Below are 18,928 nucleotides of genomic sequence, written 5' to 3' on the forward strand. Positions count from 1 at the left end.
GTCTTTTCCGGTCCTAGTCCGGCGTGGCAGCCTTTAGCAAGCCGATTAGGACCTTGAATTTCTTCTCTGTCATGGTAGCGCCCTTACTCCTTCCAGCCACAGCCAGTCATGGCGGCGCCCTGAGCGGACACTTCCCGATCTAACCAGCGCTTTACCTAAGCGCTTCTTATTCCCGAGGCCATTCGCGGTGGCGCTCAGGCCTCACCGGAAGTAAGTAAACATACCGGAAGTGAGGCGGTGCCTCTGCCGGAAGACAGTGCAGCGCTGGGAAAGATGGCGGTGGTGGGCAACGCGGTTCCTTGCGGGGCCCGGCCTGGCGGGGCCCGGAGCAGCGGACCTCCTCAGCCCGGGCCGCAGCCGCGGCCGGTCCTGGCTGCTGGGCCAGCGCTCATAGCGAGCGGCGACGAGCTGGTGGCCGCAGTGTGGCCATACCGGAGGCTGGCGCTTCTGCGGCGCCTCACCGTGCTGCCGTTTGCCGGGTTGCTATACCCAGCCTGGCTGGGCGCCGCCGCCAGCGGTTGCTGGGGCTGGGGCAGCAACTGGACCCAGATCCCTGAGGCCGCGCTGCTGGCGCTCGCCACCATCTGCCTCGCGCACGCACTCACTGTCCTGTCGGGGCATTGGTCTGTGCACGCGCACTGCGCGCTCACCTGCACCCCGGTAAGTGCGCGCGCACGACCCCGAGAAGGACCCAGGTACTAAAGGGCCTTATCCGGGGGCTGCAGCGGGCTTGCGTGTCCAAAGTCAGGTCTGCAGACCTCAGCTGCAAGACCCGAGTCTCCATGGGCGCCCTCTGCCCTCTCCTCTATGGCTCAGGGCTAATTCTGACCCCACTGTGACTCGCCATGCGACTGTGGTGTGGTCGTTTTAATACACAAGGAACCCCTGGGACAGACATAGCAGGACCCATATGTTATTGCTTGTGTCAATTGTTTTCTTAACTCCCATATGGCGTTATTCTTGGAACCAGCCCCGCGTTCCTTGTCCTTTGTCTCCCACCTTGTTTCTCTTTTCTTTCCCTTGCCTTGGCTAGGACTCACAGAGATCCGCACACCTCTGTCTCCAGAGTGTTGGGGTTAAAAGCCTGTGCCACCAAATCTGGTTCCTACTTTTTTTTTTTTAAGTGTTAGGCTAGACCTGTGGGGTAATACCCCTAATCTATAAAGCCAAGTTCTACGGCCCAATGTTCAACCTCTGTCCCTTGCTAGACCCCAAGGAGAGTGCAGTTTAATTTGGTGTTGCTGAAAATGGGCAGGAGCTAGTTGTAAGCGACATAATAGCTTAGAGTTTCATGCTATTTGTCTGTAAGATAAGGGTGGTTAAGGTAAGGGCTTGTCAGGGTATGCAGGGAGATGGTACAGTGACTCTAGCTCTGGGTGCACATTGAGGCCTCAGTACAGAGAGTGCTCCGTGTTGTCTCCTTCATTAATATTTATCCTTCAGAGTGGACCAGATTTCTGTGCTTGGCTTGGGGAGTGGGGTGAGGCAGTGCAGGACACACAAATCCTAGCATTCTCTCTGCCTTTTGGGCTGTAGCTAAACTTCTGTAGCTGAGAGCTTCCTGTCCTAGGATGGAGAAGTGAGTGGGAGGGGCTAAGCAGCCTTCGGTGTGGGTTTCAGTTTCTCCCTGCTGTAAAGTGAAAGCTGAAACACCTCTTTCCAGGGTCACTGAGGGCAGCTAAAATAACCCGCAGGCCAGCACCCTACATGGCACCTTAGGTTTGTCTTCCACTGTGTAGTTTAAGCTCAATGTTGTGTCTTTGTTTCTCTTTTCTCTATGCTTTCTCATGCATTCCTTCAGGGTCCCCACTGTGTGTCCCACCTCCACCTCCAATTATTGCAAGGCCTAGCAAAGACAGCTCATGGGGGAGAGTTTCTTGTGTCAAGAAAGTAGCATGGATTAAAAAAAAAAAACCACTGGGGAAGAAGGTGGACTCATTTGTTGCTGCAGAAGACAGCACTAAGAGGGTTCCCAGGGGACTTTAGATGGGGTCATCTGGTCTCCAGAACAGGTGATGTTTAAGCATCAGCCTGAAGAGATCAGGGGTGCTAAGGTCTCAGTGTGTGTGCTCTGTGCAAAGGAAGTGCGGAGGAAGGAGTCATGACCAACCTCGTGACGTCATAACACAATGGCATCCTCAACGTCATTCCCTCTGGGGAACCCAGAGGAGAAAAATCTCATGGTGGGTGTTTTAAGCATGCTTACGGTTTTGTGTCATGTTCATAGCTGTCTTTGGCTGTGTGTGCCCGCCCTCAGGCTGTAGGTGGGACAGGCTCAGATGCCAAAATTCTTCACCTAGATACAGGCAAGCCTGAGTGTCCAGTGGACTAGGGAGCAGTGAGCAAGCCGGCGACAGCCAGTGTGGTGGCAAGTGGGCTATGGCAAGATGCGGGTCATGTGACTAGAGAGCATGCTAGGTGCTCCTTATGGATTTGAGTTCAGTGTCAGAATCCTGGGTGGTGAGTGTGCCCTGGATATCAGCTTTATATTACAAAACCAGTGACCAAGTAGAGTGTGGCCAAGCCAGCACTGGAGCCTGGAGATAGTCCTCTGCCCTGTGAGGGGCGTGCATTGTTGGCTTAAGGAGGGCTTGGTAACAACCTTTGGTGTTTGACAGGAGTATGACCCCAGCAGAGCAACCTTTGTGAAGGTGGTGCCCACCCCCAACAATGGCTCCACTGAGCTGGTGGCCCTGCACCGTGACAAGGTAGGTAGGGATACATACCCTGCAGGGTAGCTGGGACAGGCACTTGGGTGATATTCCTGAGACCAGTGTTCCCCAGGGCAGGGGCCATCTGCCACAAACATGCCTTGCACTCCAGGGTGAAGATGGGCTGGAGGTGCTGTCATTTGAATTCCAGAAGATCAAATATTCCTATGATGCGCTGGAGAAAAAGCAGTTCATCCCAGTGGCCTTCCCAGTGGGACATGCCTTCTCCTACTATCAGAGCAGCAGAGGCTTCCAGGAAGACTCGGAGATTAGAGCTGCAGAGAAGAAATTTGGGAGCAACAAGTGAGTCTCTGTCCTTCCCATGGAGCCCCGTGCAGCGCTGCTCTGCTCCTGGTCATGGAGCCCTGGCAATAGGGCAGAAGGCTTTGCTTTTTAACCCAAAATGCTAAGTGGCTGTGGCCTGATTTGAGAAACCTCTGCTCCAGTTTCCTCTCAAACTTGTCTGCCAACAGGACTGAGAAAGGGCCAGGAGTTGGGAGCCTCTGCTTTGTGGTGTGAGACCTTGGTTAGGGACGTTGTCCTGTCGTCACCTCAGTGACCCGTTCTCCTTTTGTCTGTTTTGGGGCTCTTGTAATTCCCCTCTTGATTTGGGGGGAGGGGTGTAGGGCTGCATGTTTGTGCAGATATACATGGAAACTGGAGGCTGGCTTCCTTGGTGTCATCCTAGGAACCACCCACCTTGTTTTCTAAGGCAGGGTCTCTGAATTGGAGCTCACTAAATAGACTTACTGAGTAGCAGCAGCAGCAGTCCTGGCTGTGCCTCCCCATGCCGCCATTATTGGTTCGTACCACTGCACCTGGCTTCCTCACATGGATTCTGGCACTTAGACTTAGGTCTTCATGCCTCACACACACACCCCCGCCCCCACTCCCCCCAGCAGGGTCTCTCTGTATAGCCCTGGCTGTCCGGGAACTCTCTTTGTAGACCAGGCTGGCCTTGAACTCACAGACATTCGCCTGTCTCTGCCTCCCGAGTGCTGTGTACGACACCACCCCCTGGCCTACCTTGAAATGTCCATTCCACTTTATGCTCATGTGCGTCTCAGCACACTGGAAATGGTGATGACGCACAGTCGGTGGGGTTGGAGTCCTGCGCAGTGGTTGAAGGCTTGCCTAATGGGCTAGAATGGATCCACCCGAACACTGCAGAAGGAGACACTAAGCACATAGGTGCCGGCTTCATCCTGGGTCTGATGACAGGCGCTCCGTGAGGCCTCCTTCTCTCCTTCTTTAGTCTCTCACTAACCTGAGGTGCTGACACGCAGCTGGCAGAGGGCAGGCCAGAGCTGGGCCCCAGACCCACCGTTTGCCCCAACACGGTGCTTAGTCAGGGAACCTGTGGCCATCTTAGGAGGTCGTTTTCCCCCTGGGGTGCTGTATGTGGAGCCTGGTGCCTGCAGCATGCTAGACAGGAGTCCGGCCACTGAGCCACAGCCCTAGCTGCCTCCAAGATTCTTTGATGACTCAGTTGCTTTTCAGGAAATGTAACTTACCACATGCAGTACTGAGTTAGAAGCATCATTTGCTGGTCTACAACCCTGTGTTAACCACATGAATGGCCTGGGATACATTCTTTTTTTTTTTTTTTTAAAGATTTATTTATTTTATTATTTATTGCATATGAGTGCTTTATCTGCAGAAGAGGGTATCAGATCACATTATAGATGGTTGTGAGCCACCATGTGGTTGCTGGGAATTGAACTCAGGACCTCTGGAAGAGTAGGCGGCGCTCTTAACCACTGAGCCATCTCTCCAGCCCCTGGGATACATTCTTACGCTGTCATTGTGGGTGTTTTTGTTTTTAAAACTGTGGGATATTGTGTGGTTTCCTCTTCTCAATTCTCAAGTTCCACTATGTGTGAGTGCCCTTGGATTTTGATTTTGTTTTTTTGTTTTTGTTTTTTCCAGGACAGGGTTTCTCTGTGTAGCTTTGGCTGTCCTGGACTCACTTTGTCCATCAGGCTGGCCTCAAACTCACAGCGATCCGCCTGCCTCTGCCTCCTGAGTGCTAGGATTAAAGGCGTGCGCCACCACACCTAGCTGCACTTGGATTTTCAAAGTAGAGCCAAAGAGGCCCAAGTCAGTCTGGGTGGCCACATGCCCTAGGCCAGGAGATGCCCTAGGGACAAGCTAGTTGATTGAACCCTAGGGCTTATTCAGAAAAATACAAAATTTCAAGGCCAGCAAGATGGCTTAGTGGGTACAGGCCCCTGTCATCAAGTGTGACAACCTGCGTTTGACCCCAGGGCACAGTGTAAGGAGAGAACAGCTCCTCTAAGTTCTCCTCTGAGCCCCACACATGCACTGTGTCACACACATGCACTGTGTCACACACATGCACTGTGTCACACACATGCCACCCTTCCCGCTTATCAACAAAAGACATTTTAAGAGGGCCTTGCATTGTGTTGTACATCTTTAATCCCAATCCTCAGGAGGCAGAAACAGTTGTATCTCTGTGAGTTCCAGGCCAGCCAAGGATACATAGTAGGAATGTGCCTCAGAAAGAGAGAGAGAGCAGGGGAGGGAAAGGAAAGGAAAGGGGGAAATTTTAGTTGTAGAAGTGGGGGCTGGCCAAGCACAGGGGTGTACACTCGTAATCCCAGCACTCAGAGAGGCAGAGGCAGGCAGATCTCTTAGAGTTCCAGGACATCAAGAGGTATTACACAGAGAAACCCTCTTTGTTTTTTTTTTCTTTGGCTTTCGAGACAGGGTTTCTCTGTGTAGCCTTGGCTGTCCTGGACTCCCTTTGTAGCCCAGGCTGGCCTTGAACTCACAGCGATCCATCTGCCTCTGCCTCCCAAGTGCTGGGATTAAAGGCGTGCGACACCATGCCTGGCTTGAAACCCTGTCTCAAAAAGCCAAAGAAGAAGAAGGAGGAGGAGGAGGAGGGGTTAGAGTTCCCCTAACAATTACAGATGGGGGGAGTTCCATCCCCACCGCCACATACACTGATGTTGGTGACACACTCTTGTCTTCCCAGCACATGAAGGTGGAGGAGGAGAGATGAGTTCAGAGCTCCTTAGCCCCGTAAGGGGTTTGGGGACAGCCTGGGCTATTTGAGAACCTGTTTCAGAAAAAGAACATCCAGTTCCAGTGGGGCTTGGGCTCTGTCACCAGGATCCTCGGCTTCCAGGCAGTTGTTGTGACCGTGCTCTGGGGTGGGTAGTATTGGGAGGAGCCTGTCGCGGGCTCAGCAGGGGCTCAGTGGGTAAAGCAGCAGCACATGGTCAGCCAGTCTGCGCCTGGCAAGTGAGCAGGTGAGGAAGAGCAAAGTTGAGTGTAGCCTCCCACCTTGGATGTCTTGTGTCGGTAGAAGCCTGCACAGAGGTTTCCAGCTGGGGGTGAGGGGCCAGGGCCTCCACATCTTCAGCCTCATCCAGGAATTTGGGTGTGGTCTTTTGCAGGGCCGAGATGGTGGTTCCCGACTTCTCTGAGCTTTTCAAGGAGAGAGCCACAGCCCCTTTCTTCGTGTTTCAGGTAACACAACAGTTCTGGCCCTTGCCCCGCTCCTTGGGCTGCGTTAGCACAAGTGAGCCTGGCTGAGACTTCCAACCACCTCTCCCTGCCCTCAGTGGTGTTAGTTTGCCAGCGGGGTTCTGGGCACAGGCCACTGGCTGACCTGCCGCTGGCCCTCAGGTGCTCTGTGTTGGCCTCTGGTGTCTGGACGAGTACTGGTACTACAGTGTCTTCACTCTGTCCATGCTGGTGGCTTTTGAGGCTTCCCTGGTGCAGCAGCAGATGAGGAACATGTCAGAGATCCGAAAGATGGGCAACAAGCCCCACACGATACAGGTGTGGCTGCTGGGGCAGGTGGAGGGTGGGGCGCCATGCGCGTTCTATGCTGACAGACTCTCTGCTCACACTCACAGGTCTACCGCAGCCGAAAGTGGAGGCCCATGGCCAGTGATGAGATTGTGCCTGGGGACATCGTGTCCATCGGTGAGGCAGCATTCCCCTCCCCCCAAGCAGAAGTGTACCGTAGCTCATGGCTGACCCTTCTGCCTGCACCTTGCAGGCCGCTCCCCCCAGGAGAACCTGGTGCCGTGCGATGTACTTCTGCTGCGGGGCCGCTGCATCGTGGACGAGGCCATGCTCACTGGGGAATCCGTGCCGCAAATGAAGGTGATGGACGGGGTGTATAGTTCACTCCACAATCATGAGGGCATAGGGCAGGAGCAGCCAGTGGCTGGGACACATGTGGAGGAGGCAGGTGGTCTGGACTCAGTGCCATCGATGTGGGGGGGTCAGGTGGAGAGAGACCAGGCTCTTCAGTTGGGATGGGTGTCGAGAGTCCTCCTAGATTCTCTGGAAAAGAGGAGGTGCTCCTCATGCAGACCACAGGGCATTGACTCCACAGGTCCTTAGAGGAGGAGACGACACCTGCCAAGGTGGATGGGTGTTGCTGGTCTAGGTAGGGGATACACGTGGAAGTCAGGCAAACCGATGGAGGCCAGCCCTCCAGGCACGCAGCCTACTGATGCCGCAGCTTCTGGAGGCTAAGGGGAGGCAGTCATCCCAATCTGAGGTGTCCTTTCTCAGGAGCCCATTGAAGACCTGAGCCCAGACCGTGTCCTGGACCTGCAGGCTGATGCCCGGCTGCATGTCATCTTTGGGGGCACCAAGGTGGTACAGCACATCCCTCCACAGAAGGCCACCTCAGGCCTGAAGCGTAGGTGCCTCAAGGGTGTCTTGGGTGCCCTGCACCTGCTGTAGCGTGAAGAAGGTGGAACAGGGTGCTCACGACACACCTCTGCTTCTTCCTCAGCGGTCGACAGTGGATGTGTGGCCTACGTCCTGAGAACTGGATTCAACACATCCCAGGTATGGACCTTGATCACGTGTAAGAAGGCCCGAAGTGTGTGATGGACCCTTCTAGAACACTGGCTCTAAGGCTAGTGCAGGCCTTCTCTCCCTGGGCTGAGCTAGCAGTGAGTGTGCCCAAGGTAGTTTGGCTGTTACTATTCCAGGAGAGGGGTGCTAATTGGGGTGCTCTGCTGCAGCCTTCTGGCTTCTTTGCACTTCCCTGCCCTCCTTCCCTGCCCTCCTTCCCTGCCCTCCTTCCCTGCGCTCCCTTCTGGCCCTGTGGACCTATGGCCGGCTTCCTTAACTCTTGGTGTAAGCCTGTCTGGGCTCTTGTCTGCCTGCTTCTTGGTCTGAGGCAGGCTTTGCTGTGCCCTAGAAAGAGAAGGTAGCCGCAGTGCTCTCAAGGAGGGGAGGCCACTGTTCCCCACAGGCCTCCCAGGAAGGCTGTGTTCCCCATCCCTGCAGGGCAAGCTGCTCCGTACCATTCTTTTTGGGGTGAAGAGGGTCACTGCAAACAACCTGGAGACCTTCATCTTTATCCTCTTCCTCCTGGTGTTCGCTATTGCTGCTGCCGCATATGTGTGGGTTGAAGGTAAACGCCCTAACAGCTCCTGTTCCGTGGCCCATCCCTGCCCCGGCCTGCCAGCCCCTGTTTCCACAGGGACTAAGGACCCCAGCCGGAACCGGTACAAGCTCTTCCTGGAGTGCACCCTCATCCTCACCTCGGTTGTACCCCCTGAACTGCCCATTGAGCTGTCCCTGGCTGTTAACACCTCCCTCATCGCCCTGGCCAAGCTCTGTGAGTGCTGAGTGGTTGGTGGGGCATTGTACAGAGCAGGGCAGGAGCCTGGAGGGCCCTCCTGACCCTGGGTCCCACCCTCCACCCTCCACCCTCCACCCCCAGACATGTACTGCACAGAGCCTTTCCGGATCCCCTTCGCCGGCAAGGTTGAAGTGTGCTGCTTTGACAAGACGGGCACCTTGACCAGTGACAGCCTGGTGGTGCGAGGTGTGGCCGGGTTGAGGTGAGCATAAAGGAACTCTGCTCCAACCCCTCCCCTCCAGCAGCCCCTAGCCTGGCCTGAGGTCCCATCACAGAGGGTCCTACGTAGTGCTCAGTGGGAGTAGCATCAGGGTAGGGAGATGGGCACAGGCCCAGAACAGCCAGCACAGACCTGGTGCCTCATCTGTGGGGCCTCGGGAGTCATCCTTGAGGCTAGTAGCCTCACAAGGCCCACTCCCCGTACCGAGGTATCCCTAGTGCCCAGCACACTGGGTATTGGCAGCTCAGGAGGTAGTGTCTAGTAGAGTTCCAGCTCACCACTCACCTCTGTCCACCTCTAACCAGCTGTCCCTGTCTTTGCAGAGATGGGAAAGAGGTGACCCCAGTGTCCAGCATTCCCATAGAAACACACCGGGCCCTGGCCTCCTGCCACTCACTCATGCAGCTGGATGATGGCACCCTCGTGGGTGATCCCCTGGAAAAGGCCATGCTGACAGCTGTGGACTGGACACTGACCAAAGGTGAGGGACTAGCATCTCTCCTTGCTGGGCAGGCCCATGATGGTGACATTCCTCCAGGCTAGTGCCCAGGTTAGCCTCATATCGGTCTCTTCTTGGGTCAGTGTTCAGCCTACCCTGGCTGATCCAGTGTGCCTGTTGTGACCAGCAGGGTCCTGGGGATGCTGGGGTGGGGAAGCTGGGGCAGAGTGTGGGGGGCTTGGCTACCTCTCTGGAGCGAAGCCCCTCAGGACTCGTACTTATTTGTTTCCAGATGAGAAAGTATTCCCCCGAAGTATTAAAACTCAGGGGCTGAAAATTCACCAGCGCTTTCATTTTGCCAGTGCCCTAAAGCGAATGTCCGTGCTCGCCTCCTACGAGAAGCTCGGCTCCACTGACCTCTGCTACATCGCGGCTGTGAAGGGGGCCCCCGAAACCTTGCACTCCATGGTGAGCCAGCCCCAACCCTGGGGTTGAGGGGCAGGCGTGGATCAGGCAGTTACGCCCCCCTCTGTTCCCTGCAGTTTTCCCAGTGCCCACCTGACTACCACCACATCCACACTGAGATCTCTCGGGAAGGAGCCCGTGTCCTGGCTCTGGGGTACAAGGAGCTAGGGCATCTCACGCATCAGCAGGTGAGGAGTGTCATGGCCTTAGCTCCTTCCCTCTGCTCTGGAGTGTCCTGGGCACCTCCTCATCCCACCACATCCCACCATTCTTATCCCTGCCACGTGGTCATCAGAGGCTCTCGGGGGTCCATGCCCCTCCACTCCTTTCCTCCGTCTGCCCCACCCTTCTTGCCCATCTCCAACAGCGCAGCTGTCCTTTGACCTGCTTCTTGGTCCAGGTCCAGTCTGCTCAACCCGTAGCCAAGCATCCATCTAGAACTTACTGTCACCCGACAGCCTTGACTCTGAAGACACACTCTGCCCAGAGCTCAGCCTCTGTCCTCCTGCATGTGCTTGCCTTGCTTCTGGGCCTGGAAAGCCCTGTCTGCCCCGCCTGTCCCCTGGACCTGCGCACCTTAGCTTCCACCTTCACTCTTGCCCCACTGCGCCTTCTGCAGTCCCTCTCACCTGCCTTCTACTTGTGAGTACCCTGATGGTGGTGGCCTTGCACACCCACTTTTGAACTGAGCCACAGAGGGCTCTGCCGTGTCCATACTCACAATCCTAAGGTACAGGTACAGCTGAGTCTAGGCCCCATCTTGAGTAGCTGGACCCCACTTTGCACCTGCCTTGCCTCTTCCCTCCTGACTCTGACATCTCTCCTCTCCTGGCACATCACACACGTACATAGTGGCTCTAGTTGCTGAGGCTTGTGGGCTTCTCTCCTCACTGGCTTCCGCTCTGGGACATGTGAAGAGGCTGTGGGAAGCACAGAGAGTGAAGGTACCCTCCCTGTCTGTCCACAGGCCCGAGAGGTCAAGAGGGAGGCGCTGGAGTGCAGCCTCAAGTTTGTGGGCTTCATCGTGGTCTCCTGTCCACTCAAGGCTGACTCAAAGGCTGTGATCCGGGAGATCCAGAATGCATCCCACCGGGTAAGAGCAGAGCAGGAGCGTTGCTGCAGGGCAGGGAGGTGGCCACAGGGGACTGTGCCAGCCTCTGGGTCTCAGCAGTGAGGAGACCTCAGGTTCTAAGCTCAAAATAAGTGTAGCAGGTGCTCAGAACTGTAGCAAGGCCCTTCCTGCAGCACACGTTAGCTCCTCAGACCTTCTGTGACGATGAGGCAGAAGCTGGAGGTAATTTTTCCTTTTGAACGACAGGGTTCCATGGAACCAGGCTGCCCTTGAACTTGCTGCACAGGCAAGAATGAGCCTGAGGCCTTGGTTCTCTTGAGCTCTGGGATGGCAGCTCTGCCTGGATGAGCACCAGGTCTTCATAGAGAGACCCAGGCTCAAAAGCAGAAAGGGCGATCAGGTTGGTGCAGCAGTTAAGAATAGTTGCTGCGGGGCTGGGGTTGAGAGCACTGCCTGCTCTTCCAAAGGACCTGGGATCAATTCCCAGTACCCACATGGCAGCTCACAACTGTCTGTAACTCCAAGATCTGACACCAATGCACATAAATTAAAATTAAATAAATAAATTTAAAAAAAAAAAAAAAAAAGGATAGTTGCTGCTCAATTCTGAGGACCAGATTTTGGGTCTCAGCACCATAAAATAGCTATAACTTATACAGTGAGGGACCTGCCATCTCTTCCAGAGGAGCACACACCTACCATGTAAACCAGTAAAAGGAATTATTTCAGGAAGCAGTGAATTGGGACTGAAGTGTGACTCAGCATGCATGTGCTTAGTGTGTGAGCAGCCCTGGCTGCCAGCTCGGCCTCACAGCTAACAGCCCTGCCATTTGTATAGCAACCCTGGCTGTCAGCTCAGCCTCAGGGCTAGCACAGCCTTGCCGTTTGTATAGCAGCCCTGGGTTGACAGATGGTGCTCTCCCATAGAGGTTGGGTCCTTTTCCCTCATCCTTTCTTTTCTTTCTTTTTTTAATTTTTATTTGGGTGCATTGGTGTTTTTCCTGCATGTATGTCTGTGTGAGGGTGTTGGACCCCCTAGAATTGGAGTTACAGACAGCTGTGAGCTGCTGTGTGGGTGCTGGGAATTGAACTCAAGTCATTTGGAAAAGCAGTCAGTGCTCCTAACCACTGAGCCATCTCTACAGCACCCCCCACCCGTCCTTTCTTAGGAGGAGCTGTGAGACCAAGATAAGAGTTCTGCCCAGACTGGAGAGATGGCTCAGTGGTTAAGAGCCCCGCCTGCTCTTCCAAAGGTCCTGAGTTCAATTCCCAGCAACCACATGGTGGCTCACAACCATCTATAATGAGCTCTAATGCCCTCTTCTACAGATAAAGCACTCATATACAATAAATAAATAAATCTTTAAAAAAAGAAAAAAGTTCTGCCCAGAAATCTTTCTGGCTAAGGCCTATTCCCTGTCTCTTAGGTGGTCATGATCACAGGGGACAACCCACTTACTGCTTGCCATGTGGCTCAGGAGCTGCACTTCATTGACAAGGCCCATACCCTCATCTTGCACCCTCCCTCGGAGAAAGGTGAGGCCAGGTAGCTGGGGCCTTAGTCCAGGACCAATGTGTTACCACTCTTCACTGCTGATCACAGTTGACGTCAGCCCACTATGGAGGCCTCGGAACATGGGCAGTGTGGTGTGCGGGTGTGATCCCTGAGTCTGCCGTGTTTGTTTACAACAGGCCTCGTGCACACTACCAGAAAGAGGGACTCATGCCTTGTCCTTGCCTAGCTTGGGCTGGGCAGGCCAGTCCTGTGCCATTGCCCAGGGGATTGCCAGCTGCCCAACACCACGGGTGGCAGATCCCCGGGTGAAAAGGCATGTCATGTCTGTCTGCACTGTGGGCAGCTCCATGCATTTTGTAGAAGAGGAGGTAAATTACTGTACTGCCTGTTGGCATCTTGCTTATAAGCAAGGAGGCTGGGACTCAAAAGTAAGTCCACCCAGCAATGGTCAGGGTGCATTCTGGTCTACCCAGTACTTGACACTGAGGCGAGAAGGTTGCTGTTAATTTGCTGTTAGAATGCTATACAGTGGCTTCCGGCCAGCTTTTGCATGCATATCTTCTGAGACCAGCCTTAGAACTAACCCTTCCTGCAAAAGAAAGTAAATCCACTTCTTACTCAGGTCAGTTGATGGCACTCAGTGCAGGAGCAGTGGGTACCCCGATGCAGGGTGGAGGAATGGAGGCGTTAGTGCACCACCTCGGCAGACTTCCAGACCCCCCCCCCCACTGCCTCTCAAGAGAACCACACTGCTCTGTTGACCCCAGGTCTCCATTCTATCCTTGTATGCCATGTTCTTGGACCTAAGAGTTGTAGACAGGTGACCCAAAAGTGATGATCATAACTGTTGCTTTATGGGAAAACCAAACAGGTTGACTAAACCTCCCATCTGAGACAGCCTCAGATGGGAAGTCAGTGCAGAGTCCTGATGAGTGACCTCCCTCAGCCTGGCCCTGGATCTGAGCTGCGGAAATAAAAGTGGGTCCCATGGGCTTAGCATGGGAGGGATCCTGGTTGTAAGAGGACCCAGGCTCAGGCTGGCAGTGCAGAGAGCTGTTAACTAAGGGGCCAGTGTCAGGTAACTTGTACAGACAGAAGGTGGCTTGACTTCTGAGAGCTGACACCCAGGCCCATCATACAGCTGCTGAGCAAAGCTCGGGCTCCTCACTTGTCCCTGAGGGTCTTGTGCCTGTTCCCTGTGAAATGCCCAGAGCAGGGCCAAGTTCTGGGTGAGGCTGTGGTGGATCAGGTGTACCAACCCTAACCACAAATGTGACCCACAGGCCAGCCATGTGAGTGGCGCTCCATTGATGGCAGCGTCGTGCTGCCTCTGACCGTGGGCTCCCCTAAGGCACTGGCCCTGGAGCACGCACTGTGCCTCACAGGTGACGGCCTGGCTCACCTGCAGGCTGTGGACCCCCAGCAGCTGCTCCGCCTCATCCCTCATGTGCAGGTGTTTGCCCGTGTGGCCCCCAAGCAGAAGGTATGTGCAGGACCCTGGGGTTGGCACCGGGGGGCTTGGGGACAGCTGCAGCCCCATTTATCTCATGTCTACCATGCAGGAATTTGTCATCACTAGCCTGAAGGAGCTGGGTTATGTGACCCTCATGTGTGGAGATGGCACCAATGATGTGGGAGCCCTGAAACATGCAGACGTGGGTGAGCTCCAATAGCTGGGAGCTTCGGCTCCTTCGCTTCTGGTGTGGGGACATCCCACTTGCCCTGTTGCTCAGAGACAGGAGCATTTGATAGGAGCTGGGGGTGTGGCTCTTTTCAGAATCCTCCAATGAGAGGTCAGGGGTGTGGCTTAGCAGTAGATGACTTCTTTTTATGTACAAAGTCCTGGATTTTATCCTGAACATAATTTTAATTGCTGTCCTCCCTGGGCACTGGCACTCATTTAGGCAGAGCTCAAGAGAATCAAGGGCTCAGGCTCATTCTTGCCTGTGCAGCAAGTTCAAGGGCAGCCTGGCTCCATGCAACCCTGTTGTTCAAAGAAGAAATGTTGAAGGGGCTACAAGGTCAGAGACAGGTGGGAGCAGGGGCAAAGAGTAGGGAGAAAGAAGTAGTTAGGAATGTTGCTGTGTAGATCTCACCATCAGGTATGGCTGCCACAGGGCCCTGGCAGGACAAGGGCTGACAGTCCTGGACCCGAGAGGCTGAGCTTTGGTCTTTCTGTTTTTTCCATCTTAGCTGCATTGTCTGGAGTTCTCGCCTTTATTGACTTTTCTCTTGAGTAATTAGTTTCTTTGGTGGCCAGCAGTTTTCCATTCTTTGTTTTAGGGTCTGATGTGATTTTTCTTTTTTCCTTCTTCTTCTTCAATACATTGTCTATCCGTGTGGCCCTGGCTGTCCTGGACTTACTTTGTAGGCCAGGCTTTTCTCCAACTCACAGAGCTCAGCCTGACTCAGCCCCTGCGTGCTGGGGTTACAGGCGTGTGCCACTGCACCTGGCTAAGGGTCTGATGGGATGTTTGTGTTTGTTTGAGCCTGGATCTCACTGTGATGCCTGGCATAGAACTCAAGCCCCAGAGAGGTGCAATAACAACTATGCCTGCTCTGCACCAGCATGGCCTGACACTTCTGAACTGCTGTGGCTTCTGCTTTCTTTTTTCTTTTTAACTGGTCACATTTTCATGCTACCAATGCTAGTTCTCTCTCTACAAACTGAAAGCGTTGCTTTTTTTAAAACGTTGGTTCTGGCCAAGCAGTAGTGACGCACGCCTGTAATCCCAGCGCTGGGAGGCAGATACAAGTGAGTCTGTGAATTCAAGGCCAGCCTGGTCTATAGAGGGAGTTCCAGGACAACCAGGGCTACACAGAGAAACCTTGTCTTGAAGGGGTAAAAAATGGTTCTGGGATTGAATTTGGGGACTTGAGCATGGGTAGGCAGACATTCTCCACTGAGCTGTTTCCCCAGTCTGGCTTCCTTTTTTTTTTTTTTTTGGTTTTTAGAGACAGGCTTGCTTTTTCCTTTTTCATCCTTTTTTTTTTTTTTTTTTTAAAGATTTATTTATTAGTGTGTATACAGTGTTCTGCCTGCATGTATACCTGCAGGCCAGAAGAGGGCATCAGATCACGTTATAGATGGCTGTGAGCCACCATGTGGTTGCTGGAAATTGAACTCAGGACCTCTGGAAGAGCAGTCGGTGACCTTAACCTCTGAGCCATCTCTCCAACCCCTCATCCATTGTTTTAACATACATTTATTAGTAGTGTTTGATGTGTATGCATGATGGTGGAGGTGTGCCTGCTGCCACACAGCTGTAAAGGCAGCTTTGTGGGTGGGTTCTCTTCATGTTTACATGAATGCCCGGCATGGGCGGTAAATGTTTCTATTTGCCAAGCCATTCACCAACAAAGCAAGCCGGCCAGCCCCCAGGGCCTGGTGAAATGGGGAGGTGGGCACTAGCTAGGTCTGGTGCCTGCACTTGGGGCACTTTTCCATCACTCCTTCCCAATGCATTCTCAGGTGTAGCTCTCCTGGCCAATGCCCCTGAGAGGATTGTGGAACGGCGACGACGGCCAAGGGACAGTCCGGTCCTGAGCAACAGTGGCCCCAGAGTCTCCTCCAGATCGACCAAACAGAGGTCCACACTCCTGTCCTCTGAGGAGCCACCAACCTCTCACAGGGTGAGTGTTTGGATTAGAAATGCCCACAACCCTTGCTAGCCAAGCCTGACCCCTGCTGCCCACTCCACAGGACCGCCTGAGCCAGGTGCTGCGGGACCTGGAGGACGAGAGCACCCCCATTGTGAAGCTGGGGGATGCCAGCATTGCAGCACCCTTCACCTCCAAGCTCTCCTCCATCCAGTGCAGTGAGTCCCAAGCACCTAGCCCTGCGCATGCCTGGAGCCATGCTCACCCAGCACCCTGCCCAGTCATGCCCAGAAACACACCTGTACCTACCTAGCCCCCTGCCTACTCATGCCCTGCTTCCCCACAGTCTGCCACGTGATCAAGCAGGGCCGCTGCACACTGGTGACGACGCTGCAGATGTTCAAGATCCTGGCCCTCAATGCCCTCATCCTGGCATATAGCCAAAGTGTCCTCTACCTGGAAGGTGTCAAGTTCAGCGACTTCCAGGCCACCTTGCAGGGGCTGCTGCTGGCCGGCTGCTTCCTTTTCATCTCCCGCTCCAAGGTGTGCCCTGGACCACCTAGGGCTGGCCACAGGGCATTTCAAGAGTTCATGTGGACTGGAGTTGTCATCCCCAAGTTACAGACAGTTTAGAGCCCAGAGGCAGGAGTGTCCCTGAGACTGCCTAAGGCAGGCAGGCAGGGTCAGACCTGGCTGGCTGCCAGTGACAGCGCATAGCTTAGGATATACTGTGAGCTTGGGGTTCAGGCAGGTCACAGCCCCAGAGCAAAGGAAATGATGAATGAGAGCAAGCAGAGGACACACAGTGCTGTGAGGGGGGGAAAATGTGTCACAGGCTTCAGGGGCTAGCCTCAGGGGCAGCCAGGGAGGCCTCCTGAGGAAAGGGTGCTGCCACAACCAGGAGTCTGCGCTGGTCGTTGATGTGGTGAAATGGAGGTCCCAGTGGCCCTAGGGTGTATGTGTTAACTTCCCATTGAAGTGAGGAAAGGCAAGGCTGCACAAAACACTTGAAACAAAAGATCTGGCTGGCCTAGGCTTCCAGAAGTTTCAGGCCATATTCAGAGCTACTCACCTCACAGCAGCTAAAAGAAGACAATCCCATATGGGATTGTCCCCATGGCCGTACGCCCTTTATGCTCGCCCTACTGTCTAAACTTTTTTCAGTCCAGGGATGAGGTCAGAGCCTTAGGTATCCAGTCACTTTCCGAAGCCCTACCATAAGATGTTCCCTGGGTCTTCTGGGGACATTTCAGACGCCACCCTAATAGGCTAGCAGACTGGACCAGGCATTCCCCCGGGCCCTAGGCTCTTTCAGTCTTCTGGGTGGAGAAAGTAAATCTGTTTCCTGACAGCCCTCCATTGCTACCATGGAGTACAGACTACTTAGGGCACAGACAACCCTGGGGTCAACATCAGACAAGATGCCTGCGGATGCAAGAGCGTCCTCTCACTGCCTGTGGGCTGAGTAAGCTAGCTCTGACTGTCAGTCCTGCCTGCCCCACAGCCTCTCAAGACTCTTTCCCGGGAGCGGCCCCTGCCCAACATCTTCAACCTGTACACCATCCTCACGGTGATGCTGCAGTTCTCCGTCCACTTCCTGAGCCTCGTCTACCTTTACCGCGAGGCCCAGGCGCGAAGCCCTGAGAAGTAAGTGAGTGGGGTTTCAGGAAGAGAGGAGGGCATAGGCAGCTGCCCAGGCCCTGGCTGTGTCGGGGCAGCAGGAAGCCACAGAGGGCACCTGAGCAGCAGAGGGGTGCTGACACCCACGTGCCCTGCAGGGAGGAGCAGTTTGTAGATCTGTACAAGGAGTTTGAGCCGAGCCTGGTCAACAGCACTGTGTACATCATGGCGATGGCTATGCAGATGGCCACCTTTGCCATCAACTACAAGGTGAGACCCCGCGTGCCGGCCCATAGCGCCCTGGCCCACCGCCTGCTCAGCCCTCCCCAAGCAGCTGTGTGTTTTCCTCACAGGGCCCACCCTTCATGGAGAGCCTGCCTGAGAACAAGCCCCTAGTGTGGAGCCTGGCGGTGTCACTGCTGGCCATTGTTGGCTTGCTTCTTGGTTCCTCACCTGACTTCAACAGCCAGTTCGGCCTCGTGGACATCCCTGTGGAGGTGAGTGCTCTGAGTAGTAGTCCCCGGCTCAGCCAGCCTGGCACAGCCACTGGCCCAGCTCACCTACCTCCTCCTTGACAGTTCAAGCTGGTCATCGGCCAGGTCCTGGCCCTGGACTTCTGCCTGGCACTCCTGGCTGACCGTGTCCTACAGTTCTTTTTGGGGACCCCGAAGCTGAAAGTGCCTTCCTGAGATGATGGTGCTGGCATCCACCATCTACTTTGGCTGCCGCTGGGCAGGAGCACCACCATTGCCCCAAGAGGGAACACCGCTCCCCTCTCCACAGTGAGGCCTCCCTGCCTTGCTCTTGGAAGACTGAGCTGGGACCCTTGTGGGCATCCGCTGGCCGGGCTAGCGGAAGAAGCAGTCCTGGCTAGCACCTTTGGTAAATAAATCGACGTCTGCAATTTTACGAAGCCTCCCTTCACTTGTCTGTGCCACACAGGGCTCCTGGGAATTGGAGGGGCCAAGTGGTCACCAAAATAGGGCCTGGCATCACCACAGGCCCAAGGAGAAGGACGCCCTCTGTGGCCATTCAGCACCTCATAGGCCAACCCTGGAGCTGGGACCTAGAGGTTTTTAGGTTGTGCACATTCTTGTATTTCTTGGGCTTAACATGACAGGCCCTGAGAGGTTAACAGAGTGCCTTCCTCAGTGCTGTCACCGAGATGAAGAATACTCACTCTGGTCCTAGCCACCATCTCATATCAGAAATGTGGCTGCTACTGGCTGGGGTCCTCAGCCATCCCCTGAATAGTCTCCTTCTTTTCAAAAGATGATTCATACAGGGGTGGGGCTCCCGAGCCTGGGTAGTTCTTGTCAGTCCCGATGCAAGGTGTTTATGCCCCTGCCTGTCCCTAAGGTGACCACCTCAAGAGCCTGACTCAACCAGACACCTTTAACCCCAGCCCTCAGCAGGCGGAGGCAGGGGGAATTTCTGAGCTTGAGGCTGACCTGGACAACACCGAATTCAGGCCATCCAGGCCAAATAGCCATTTGTCTCAAAAAAAAAAAAAAAAAAAAAAAAAAAAAAAAAAAAAAGCCAGGCATGGTAGCCCACACCTTTAATCCCAGCACTTGGGAGGCAGAGGCAGGTGGGTCTCTGAGTTCGAGGCCAGCCTGGTCTACAAAGTGAGTC

General features: G+C 54.5%; 1 protein-coding gene across 1 annotated transcript; it reads left to right on the top strand.

Annotated features, from left to right (window-relative positions):
* Window positions 1–267: 267 nt before the first annotated feature.
* On the top strand, window positions 268–18,351 carry Atp13a1 (ATPase 13A1). The gene is made up of 26 exons (XM_051169542.1): window positions 268–660; window positions 2,619–2,708; window positions 2,824–3,014; window positions 6,140–6,212; window positions 6,372–6,527; window positions 6,605–6,674; window positions 6,751–6,857; window positions 7,275–7,404; window positions 7,501–7,556; window positions 8,004–8,130; window positions 8,200–8,337; window positions 8,443–8,563; window positions 8,905–9,062; window positions 9,313–9,488; window positions 9,563–9,673; window positions 10,453–10,578; window positions 11,985–12,093; window positions 13,357–13,556; window positions 13,636–13,732; window positions 15,546–15,706; window positions 15,777–15,891; window positions 16,020–16,216; window positions 17,178–17,320; window positions 17,452–17,563; window positions 17,647–17,790; window positions 17,872–18,351. Exons 1-26 carry the CDS (start codon window positions 274–276, stop codon window positions 17,980–17,982), a joined length of 3,606 nt encoding a protein of 1,201 aa, XP_051025499.1. The 5' UTR covers window positions 268–273; the 3' UTR covers window positions 17,983–18,351.
* Window positions 18,352–18,928: the final 577 nt, after the last annotated feature.

Source organism: Acomys russatus, chromosome 27, assembly GCF_903995435.1.
Source record: "Acomys russatus chromosome 27, mAcoRus1.1, whole genome shotgun sequence".
NCBI classification, from domain to species: domain Eukaryota; kingdom Metazoa; phylum Chordata; class Mammalia; order Rodentia; family Muridae; genus Acomys; species Acomys russatus.